General features: G+C 35.9%; 2 protein-coding genes across 6 annotated transcripts; one reads left to right on the top strand and one right to left on the bottom strand.

Annotated features, from left to right (window-relative positions):
* Nucleotides 1–1,925: 1,925 nt before the first annotated feature.
* On the top strand, nucleotides 1,926–5,532 carry LOC132065011 (uncharacterized protein At1g01500-like). Of its 4 annotated transcripts, none has more exons than XM_059458224.1 (3): nucleotides 1,926–2,021; nucleotides 2,833–3,642; nucleotides 4,881–5,532. In XM_059458224.1, exons 2-3 carry the CDS (start codon nucleotides 2,929–2,931, stop codon nucleotides 5,103–5,105), a joined length of 939 nt encoding a protein of 312 aa, XP_059314207.1. In that variant the 5' UTR covers nucleotides 1,926–2,021; nucleotides 2,833–2,928; the 3' UTR covers nucleotides 5,106–5,532. The 4 variants fall into 4 exon arrangements, with proteins under 4 accessions (XP_059314207.1, XP_059314205.1, XP_059314206.1 ...); XM_059458222.1 differs by lacking the exon at nucleotides 1,926–2,021 and adding an exon at nucleotides 2,229–2,305; XM_059458223.1 differs by lacking the exon at nucleotides 1,926–2,021 and adding an exon at nucleotides 2,448–2,472.
* A 606-nt stretch (nucleotides 5,533–6,138) lies between these two features.
* LOC132065010 (BTB/POZ domain-containing protein At3g05675-like) lies at nucleotides 6,139–10,274 on the bottom strand. Of its 2 annotated transcripts, none has more exons than XM_059458220.1 (2): nucleotides 8,858–10,249; nucleotides 6,139–6,645 (listed from the first exon to the last, which is right to left on the bottom strand). In XM_059458220.1, exons 1-2 carry the CDS (start codon nucleotides 10,154–10,156, stop codon nucleotides 6,373–6,375), a joined length of 1,572 nt encoding a protein of 523 aa, XP_059314203.1. In that variant the 5' UTR covers nucleotides 10,157–10,249; the 3' UTR covers nucleotides 6,139–6,372. The 2 variants fall into 2 exon arrangements, 1 of the variants encoding a protein (XP_059314203.1); XR_009416676.1 differs by lacking the exon at nucleotides 6,139–6,645 and adding an exon at nucleotides 7,433–7,893 and having other exon boundaries at nucleotides 8,724–10,274.
* Between the last annotated feature and the right edge of the window lie 603 nt (nucleotides 10,275–10,877).

Raw genomic sequence — 10,877 nt, 5'->3', positions numbered from 1 at the left:
TAAATAAATATAATTCAAAAGAAAGAAAAAATAAAGTCTATAACCTCATTCATAATGAAATTCTACTTTAATAACATTACTCATTATATGCTAAGTTTGTTAATGACTCATTCTTTCTAATATTAAGAGGTGTAGTTTCAAAAATTAGAATAATAGCACGATTATACTGAATTAATAAAATAAAAAAATACGAGCAATTACATGAAACCACAAAAAGTAAAAGTTGGAATTAAAAAGAAAGAAAATGAAAGATAAATAATATAAAAAGAAAATATATTTTCAAAAATAAAAATAATTAAAAATAAAAAAGAAAATGAAATCATAGAAATAAAAAATAAATTAAAAATAAAAGTAAATTAAAATAAAACAAAAAAGAAAGAAACTAAAAAGTATCCCTGAAATTTCAGGTGTAATTACATTCAATTCTCAGCCGCCTTGAGAATTGGAGAGTATAATTACACCTCTCAATTACACTCAATTTTTAGCTAACTGTGTAATTATTTGATCACATAAACAGAATAAATTATGTAATTACACCCAATTCCAATTACTTGGGTGGCTTTCCAAATAGGCCCTAAGGGTGTTTTCCTCTTCTTTACTCTCTGTATAATATTTACAGCTAATTCTTGAAACTAATGACGAATGGGGTTTGACCACTGTTGGGAAAAAAGAGTTGAGAGTCTTTTCCTCTTTGTCACTCTGTTACAACAATAACTTACTCCCTCCCACCCAATTCACATGATATTTTTCGTTTTTCAAGCGTCACATTGACAAAACTTTAAATTTAATTTGAATTAGATTATTCAATATCTTAAGATATATATATTACTATTATATATAAGAGGGAATGTGAGGACTTTTGTAGTCCTCACAATAATTTCCCAAATTTTTAAAAACTTTTTAATTAATTACTTTTATGTCCTAATTTTATTTATTTAAATCAATTTTTTTGTTTTTTTACTTTTTAAAGTTTCTTTTCAAAATTTGTGCCTGAAATTGACTTTTGTAGTCCTTACAATAATTTTCAAATTTTTTAAAACTTTTTAATTAATTACTTTAAGTCCTAATCTTATTTATTTATGTCAATTTTTTTGTTTTTGTTTTTAAAGTCTACTTTTCAAAAGCTATCGAACCTCCTACCTCATTTTTCACGTTCTTTGATTTTCTGATTGGTGCTCGATATCCGCATTTGAGCCCAATTAATCCGTATAATTCGCATCGCATCGCGCCTTTATTCGGGGGAGCGCTTTCTCCAAAGATTTTTTTTCATATCCATGTTCGAACCCCTAATCCCTAATTATGAGAGGAGCAGCTCCATCTGCTGCACAAGTTAAATTATGTATTTGTCTTAAAAATTCATTAACTATGTATAGATTATTTATTAGAATTAAATAACTGAAAATTAGGATACATAAGTTATAATGTCAAATTTTGGTTCCAAATTTGATTTGAATTAAATAATTTCATCAAATGGAAGTTAAAATATTAAAGGAGTGGAATGAAAATTTTACTTTTATATAACTACCCACTTATGGGGACTACAATGGGTATATGATTGTTGTTATTGTTATTGTACACTTGTACTAACACAAATTATATTTTTTTAGTTAAAATATCTGCTTTTATATCTTGAATTTGGGCCGTAAAGACGGGCCACATAACTAGTATATATATATGAACTATATGAAAAGTACTGTGCAAATTTTCTCATATCATTTTAGTTAAAAATATATCTTAAAATATTACTCAAATACATCTTAAAATATTATTCAAAGTTCATGCAGTTATCAACAAACAAAAAGTATCACATAATTTGGATCAGAGAGAGCAGTAAAAAACAATTCTTGAAATTTATGACTGGTGTTTGACCACTATGGGGGTTTTCCTCCTTTTTACTCTGTATATCGTATTTACAGCTGAAATTTAAAATTGATTAGCCATTCTTGAAGTGGATGAAGGTGTCTTTAATTTGATATTTTTCGTGTCACTAATGGTGAAGCTTGTACAGTACAGGCAAAGAGGTGAGTTGTATGTTTTGTAAGGAAAACTGTTTGTTGGGTTTTGTTGCTGAATGATGATGCTGTCTTTCACACATATTTTGTGTTTTATTATGTAATTTTGTTTGTGCACGTGACGTCTACATGACTCTGTCGTTTAGTGCTGCTGTGTCTTTTGTTGGAATTTGGTTTGCGTTTAAGTGCTGTATAAATGACCCTCTCTGTATACAAAAAAAAGATAAAATTGGTTTTGGAATTTGAAGGTGTTCACACACACACTCTCTCTCTCTCTGCTCTCTTGATCTGTGGTAATACATTCATCTTCTTGATTATTCACCATTATCATTTCTTGCTAATAGCTCTCTTTCATAAGGTTATAGTAATTCAAGATTTGAAATTTACGGTTACTGTGATGGAGTTTAGCTTTCTTATATCTCCAATTTATCCTTTGTTATCAGTTTGGCTTGCTGTCAAGGTGGTTTAGGCCTTCTTTATTCTTTGACTGTTTCATTGCTATTTTAACTTTTTACCAGTTATTAAAATTTTGCTCTATAAAGGTCCCACCTTTATGCTCCCAAGCTTTTTCTCTTTGATGAGATTCACTAGTTATAGCTCTCTTTTATTGTGCGTATGGCAAAGAAAGATTTTACTATTTAGATTCTTTTATGCACCCTTATAGTTATGAGCTACTCTGATTGGAAATTCATTGATTTCATCTCTCTTTCTCAGGAGTTCAATTAGTTGTTGGTACTTGTTTCATATTCTTTCCTTTTCTTAGTCCTTCAAATGTGTGGCACTCATAAAAATTCTGTCTTGTTGCTTTTTCTATTTCCAGGTTCTCTTCACTCTTATGAGTCCTAATAGTGGGGTTCCTAACAAACTAAATCTTGATGGATTTTGGTGAGCAATAAGCCTTACTTTTTGTGAAGGAATGGAGAATTCACACGAGAACGGGAATGGAGTAGTGGCTGAAAATGGCCACATCCTCATGAAGCACTCTCCTTATCAGCCAGGATTTAAGCTATCTTTACAATGGTTAGATCTGAGAGTGTTTTATGTTAGAATTAGCAAATGTGAGCTTGATGATTTAACCGCGGAGTACCTCACAATGAATCATGTTCCACTGAATCGTGATACCTTATTGGAAGTAAATGGTGCGCGGACTGGAATTTATTCTGATGGTGTGTCCACGGTACTTAGAAGAGATAGGTATGATAAGAAATCCGAGGAAGTTACTTTTGTTAGTACGGATAATATAAGTATGACAGGAAGTGTGAAATTCGAGGTTTTCGATAGGGATGTTGTTGTGTTGTATGGCTCATTAGAACTATGTGATAGCAATGGGTTTATTAATGAATCGGAAAATCATGGACAATCTTGGAGCATCAATTGTGAGACAGATGTGCTTGCTGGTTCTAGCTCTAGTAACTTTCTCAAAGGAAACCAACACATTGGGACGGATTTGGTTTCTCCTGTAATTGAAGTTTATGTGGCTGGTTGTTTCTCAGGGAAACCAATTATACTGACAAGGACCCTGGAACTCGGCCACCGGAAGAGGCAACTAAGGCAGGGAATGCTGGAATCTATACCGGAATATGAGGCAACCAAAAGCCAGTACCATGTTTCCTCTTCACATGCAATGCAGGTATCCTGGGATAATTACATTTTTGGACCTCTCAAAAAGATAATAACCGGAAAATATATATGTTTTGTATATTAAGTATAAATATATGTATAATATACATACTATATATACGATCATTGTATATGTTCTGTATATTTTGTTAGCGTCCGTAATTAATTTTGGCCCACAGGCCAAAAATGAAAAAGGCCCTATACTGTTTACAGTGATTTGATGTTTACACCTATACATTGGTTGGAGTTCTAGCTTTGCTTGAGATAATTTATCACTCAATGTTTAACCACTAGTCAATTAGCAATTTTAACCCTTCATGCCAAATAAGTTTTGTTTGTCTTTTGGTTGAACTTGCTTTTCCATATTTTATGTAGTAGCTTTTAGCTCCTCTATAATTGTATTTTCTTATCTTGTGCTGTCAGTACCCAGGACCAGCCAATAATCCTCGAGACCATGAGCAAACTTATCCTGAACTCTTGGGTAACAAAGGATAGATTCTGCTCCAGAATTATATATAATATAATTTATATATACACACACTCCTGCGGACATAGATGAATACCTATATGCACACACATATACACATATATGTATCTTGCCTTTTCGTTTTGTGTGTTGATGTTTCTACTTACCAGGATACCACATGGGTGAGAGGAAATAAAAAACTTTCCCTGCTATCTTGCATGAGCTAGCAGTTAAAATGGTATATGCTGGTGATTGAGATATTGCTTCTCTTATTACCTAATTAACCAGGAAACTGGCACCCACCATAACCATATTTTTTCAGTTACCAGAACTCCTCACAGTGCTCACGGGCTATATTACTGATTGCAATTTATGAAAATAGAGAGAAAGTGGAATTTAAAGCAGTAAACACTAGATCACAACTGACTAATGAGACCTTTGACTGGTTGAAGGCAGAGCAGCAATCTGCATGTATACTATAAGATTCCAATGCACTTCTTTTTTGCATAATTTAGGGATCAAATAAAGTCGGCTGTTAAACTAAAAAATAAAAAAAAAAAAAAAAAAGTAATAATAGATGGAACTTGTTAGAATTTGCAATGCCTGAACAAGCATTACTGAACTTTCACTATATGTGAGAAGCCAGTTCTCCGTTTATCTGAATGGGATATGTAATCGTGTCTTTGCTATGACTTTTTGATGTGTTATGCACCATCACCTGTTTTTTCTTTATCAGCTATTATGACTATGTTTTCACAAGTGGGCAAATAATGCATGTGCAGGTTACAGAGCATGCAAAACCCAAGCAGGAGCATGATGAATACAACAACCTTTACTCTAGGATGGAATATATAGAAGGCGAAGATGGGGAACTATCCTGGTTCAATGCTGGTGTAAGAGTTGGTGTTGGAATTGGCCTCAGTATGTGTGTTGGAATCGGTATAGGAGTCGGGCTTCTTGTTCGCACCTACCAAGGAACCACAAACTTCAGAAGGCGTCTATTATGAATTTTCGGACTGTTTGACTGCTATGACTCTAATGTCATCTATCCCAAGTAACCTGCTAACACGATGATTTTGACTAATAACTTTCGCTCAAACTTAAGCTCTATAGGATCCTCTTGAAAGCAGAAATGTCATGCCCTTTTTCCGTTTCTTCCTGAGCTGTTCTTTTATAAATAACTCGCAGCAGTAACATCTGGACATCGAATAAAACTTGAATCTTGTGCACTTGAGCTACAGTATAGGCATAGACCTTGTTGATAACTGTGGATACTCGTTAGAACCGTCTTCTCTGAATCATCTTTCTCATAGGTTTTCTTTCTTTTTTGTGTCAGTGATTCTTAGGTCTGCTGATGGCATTGTAACATGGTCAAATGTAATGGTGAACGTTTCGTCTGTTCAAAGGTTTTAAGCTAGTTCATGTTCATGCGAATTGGATAGCAGATTACTGTTTACAGCTTGGAAATAGTTTTAACTTTGTGTTTCTGGTTTCTCATCCTGCCATAGACCTTATTTTTGCTTTCGAAGCCTGTCTTATGCACCTTCTATGGGTGTCTAAATTTGCAAGCTTTATTATATACTTAAGCCTATAGATTCAAATTATTCATATTGAATTTCAATTGGTACATTTACTTCTCCACTAGAGACCCTGAGATTACACTAGGTCTGTTGTTACTTCTCCACTTTTATTACACCAGGTTTATTGTTGCTTGTTTTTACTTCTCCACTTGAGCTAAAAAGGTAAAACCGTTCAAGCTCAACCAAAGTTTAACCGATCAACTATAATCATAAATATGAATAGAACCTTTTGAAATCGTCAAAATTTCTGCAACCTCCGATTGCATGAATAAGTTTTGAAAGCTCCTAACAATGCCTACAATATTAGCTACACGGTTATACTATCCCTGTGAGTTGCGAAGTTTCCAGTTGCGCTTACCATTGATTAGCACCTTTAGCAAGGGGGCTATTGTGGACAATTTATATCTCCCCGTGTGAGAAAAGAGAAGAAATGCTATTAATAGATATAGAAAGGGGCAGATTTCATACGCCATAAGTCTATATACATGCGATCCATTCTCTTAAAAAACCGATTCTTACAGTCAAGGATACAGCGCAGCACAAAGTAACCAACCTAAGAGTCATGCAATCCACATTACTACCGGTAAGAAGGTGAGGGAACACTTTTTATGTACAAATAGCAGTGTCTCTTGGAATGGAGATACTAGTATGCACATTAGACACCAAGAAGTCTCCATGGTTATCCACCGAACCATCACATATCTGGTAAGGGGAATTTATTTGCTCGTCGGAACCAGGTGGTAAACGCACTGATTAAGTGAGGACAGTCTTCAACGTTCCTAGTTGAAAAGCTGAGACACTTTTGCAATAACTCCTGTGCATCAGACAAGGGAAGTGTGGATATAATCCTCAAAAACGTGTCTTCCAGCTCCACATATACTGTCTTGTGACTTGGCATCATGGGTGTTACATTGTCTTTGCACAAAATCAACACTGGAAGCCAGTCTTTCACGATCTTCATTCTAACCTGTTTAGTCATTAGAAAAATGAAGTAAAGCAGAAGCCATCATGGAAAAATTGCATCCCCATCTACGTCTATGATTTATTTTTTAGGCACAACATTCACTTGACCAGGTGATACAGAACAGACATAGCAGCAAAAATCAAAATGAAAGCTATTATTGCAGAATGCCCATGTTCTGGTTTTGAGTAAGTTTACCTTTAATAAAAATCAGTAATTTTAACAGTGTCAAATAAAACAAGGTACAAAATAAGGAGAAAATCTTGTCCATATCCAAACCATTTCTTTGAAACAATCCACATCATTTAAATGTTCAGCTGAAAAGGGCATAACTATATCCTCCTCTGATCTTTCCTTAGTACTTTTTAATTTGGGCTGAATGTTAACTAGAAACATAAATCATGTGCTACATCCATATATTAAAAAATTCAAGTTGTTCTGCAGGTGTAGCGTTATTAAAAATTCATGTGTATCGAGATTGACATTAGTACAGCAAGCATCCAACACCGGCACCTCCAACGTTCAAGAAGTAAAGCCAAGGAGCAGGTTGGCAAGACATAGCCAAGGAAATAACAGTTAAGCATTACATAGGCTAATAATAGGTGTCAAGCCTTGGCTTCAGGGGCGGATTTACATATAAAAAAATGCGGCACGTGAACACATGATCTCCCCGTAAAACTAGATACTTTATGTACATATTTTATAAAATGGATATAATATTAACTTCTGGCACCCATGCTCAAAAAAGACTGACTGGTGCACTTGGTTGAATGCTTAGTTATTTAGCTAGAGGATTAGGGATCAATTCCCACTTGCTACTTCTTTTTCCTTCTTTTTTAAGTGGTGCACATATGTTCTAGAAATCCTAGATTCACCTCTACTTGGCTTTAAGGTATGCCTTCAAGAACAACACTTGTTTCACTATGAGTCAATTTTTTTTTTTAACTTGTTCTTGCACTTGAAATTAGTGATCAGCCGAGGGTCTACCGGAAATAGCCTCTCTACCCCACAACAAAGGTAGAGGTAAGGTCTGCGTACATCTTGCCCTCCCCAGACCCCCCACTTGTGGGATTACACTAGGCATGTTATTGTTGTTGTATTAGTGATCAATAACGGGTAACTTTGTCTTTTAAGATTAGTAACTGATAAAGGGGTAACATTTTCTTTGTAAGCTCATCTGCTTCATCTATTTAATAAGTAAAAGGCGGGACAAATTGAATATTCTAGTTTGCAGCAGATGACCTGGGAAATGCTCTTTACCTCTCCTGCCCCGTCTTATCCTCTCGCACCCACAATCCTTATTGAGGACTTAGTTATGAAGATTATACTGCTTAGTTACTCCTATAAATATTCAACATTGAGAAGAGGGAACACAACAGCTATCACAAAAATAATAGGAAAAGAACAGAACCACTATGGTTTAGCAGCAATCCTTATACAATTAGTATTTGCTAACACGGATTCAGCCTATGAATAAACATTAAACCTGTAAAGCATTCATGATAACAGCTATATGATACCATAACTTGCAGTTGCTTTGACGAAGCATCACACCAAGTCCATGAATATCTAGAACTTACTGAAGTAGTTCACATTGTCATATAACATCCATAAGGCCAACTAACACGAGATGTCGCAGAACATCTAAAAGCCAATCACCATTTGGATAAAGACCCGAGAGACATGAAGTTGAATATAGCAAATGGATGGGAGAACTTCTAATTGATGTCCCACTATTACTTGCATTTAAAATTACAAGCCAAAATAGCTGAAAGCTAATGAAACAGTAGCACGAAACTCACTGCTATCCAATCTTAGAAGTATCCTTTGCTAATGCTACAATATGTTCAAGTGCAAGATGCTCCTAAGTCCTAAAGGTGTCCATGCGTTGCAATTAGTGAACAAGAATGTTGCAATAAGCATAACTTCTAAAGCCCTCATAGCACACAATTAACAGGTGCATTCCATAGGCTCTATTTTGCTGTCGTTATTTTCCTTTCTATCCCGCTTCAATTACACTTCCTTCGAGCTGAGGGTCTTTCAGAAACAAACTCTCTACCTCCACGAGGGTAAGGTCTACCTACACTCTACCCTCCCCAAACCCACCTGTCGGAGGGTATGTTGTTGTTGTTGTTGTTGTTATTCCCTAGGCTCTATGTTTAGCAATTACATATACTAGAAATAATCAACTGTAAAATTGAGAAAACGAAAAACGGACCTGTCTAGTAGCCAAGATAGTTCCCGTGGTGATTGCATTAGAAAGCTTGCAAGTGCATCGAAGCACAACTGCAGGGAGTCCCGGAACGATATTCCTCCACGCATCATCCCTTAGAGCCCTCAGCAAATCAGCAGTAAACGACGCCTGATTACTCCACTCTTGTACAGCAGTATCCGCAACTCTCAGTTCAACCATCCTCTCAACCAACCACAACAAATGCCTCCCATTCGTCATTGCAGTATGCAAATTCAACCTCTGAATCGCCTCAGTCTCATTATGATCACCTCTAAAATCAGGACTCGAATAATCCTCCAACGATTCCTTCACAATCTTCAAGCTACTATAAAAAGCGCGATCCAACACTCTCTTCGCTGTCTGTTTAGACGAAAAATCCCTCATAAGCTTAGCTACAAATGCCTTAGCAAATGCCATGTTAGGATGATTATGAAGTGCTGATAATATCAATCCATGAAGCATTTCTCCAGACGCATCGTTCCTATCAATCGAAACCCTAGCTAGAAGCTCTTCAGATTCCTCTTTACCTAACAACGGAACGATACTGAGTATTTTTCTTTCTTCATCTTCAGTCCATGGAACAGCCTCAATAAACCTCACACAAGCCTTAATACAATCCTCAAATATTAATTCCAAAGCCACAGGAAGTAAACACAAAGCTATCGAAACACTGTTTATAGTAATCGAAAAATCATTTGTATATAAGAGCTGAAGAACAGTTAAATGATGATCAATTGATCCAGTATGTGAAGGAACACCGAGATTAAGCTTTCGGAACATTCTAGAAGAGTTTCCTGAATCAACGACGTCGTTTGATTCCTTTTGCCAGCGATCAGATAAGAGAGCATCGAAATACTTACAACGACGAAGAACATTTGAGTGAAGATAGATCTGGACATCAGATTGAGATGAATCAACGGCTGAGATCGATTCGGAATCATCCGTATCGAATAACGGTAATTGATCGATGAATAAACGGAGCATGACGTCAGCCGTGGATGAATCGTTAAATCCACCGGTAGCAGTTATAACGGTGTAAGACGATGTACGGCGAATGCTTGACGGTTTTTGAGTCCGTTCCGTAAGGGTATTATCGGGACGAGAAGAGTCGATTATTCCGATAGTTGAAGAAAGTCGACTATTGCTACCAACACGGTGTCGTTTTTTGCCGGAGGTAACTCCGCCGGCACTACCAGCGCCACCGCCGACCGTCATGTGATTAAGTTTTGGATAAGGATGATTGGGATTTTTTTCTGATGGAAGTGTTGAGAACAGTATGCGCATGTGTAGTGAATTATTAAAAGGGGATATTTTAATTTAAAATCTTATCTTTTGCTAATCAAACTTGAATATATGGTTTGAGATGGCCGGATTTGATTTAGGAATATTTACTTGGCATAGCTAACTAAGAGATATTTATGATTGGTAAATATTTTCTCCATTCTAATTTGTGTGAATTCATTTGACTGGGCATGACATTTAAGAAAGAGTGAAGACTTTTAAAACTTGTGGTTCAAAATAAGCTTTGAATATTTGTGTGACTGTAAATTATTTCATAAAGTGAATTTATTTTCAAATTAGCAAAGAGGTCATTCATTTTGGCACGAACTAAAAAGAAAATAAGTTCACATAAATTGAAACAAAGGGTCTTCTCCCTCACCTCTCTCTTGTCAGATCTAAAACTTCTGGCACAGATGAATCGAGATCTGGCTCCGATAGCTTGCTGGAGAGGATAGATCTAAAGCTTTTTAGCACCGAAGAATCGAGATCTAGCTTCGATATCTCATCGGAGAGGATATATTTGAAGCTATCCGGTACATATAAGTCGAGATTTAGTAGCAATGGCACAAATCAACATTCTTAATGCATTTTCGTTACAATGATTGTTGTTGTTTTCTTCGCAACAACCTCAGGTCAGGAATTGGCTCAGGCACCGATACCTGACTCCGGAGCTGCGTTCTCTCTGGCTCATTCTGGTGCTTTGATGGCTACTTCTCTACTTGTC

Source organism: Lycium ferocissimum, chromosome 7 (assembly GCF_029784015.1).
Source record: "Lycium ferocissimum isolate CSIRO_LF1 chromosome 7, AGI_CSIRO_Lferr_CH_V1, whole genome shotgun sequence".
Taxonomy (NCBI): domain Eukaryota; kingdom Viridiplantae; phylum Streptophyta; class Magnoliopsida; order Solanales; family Solanaceae; genus Lycium; species Lycium ferocissimum.
This window is presented reverse-complemented; position numbering and strand designations above follow the sequence as displayed.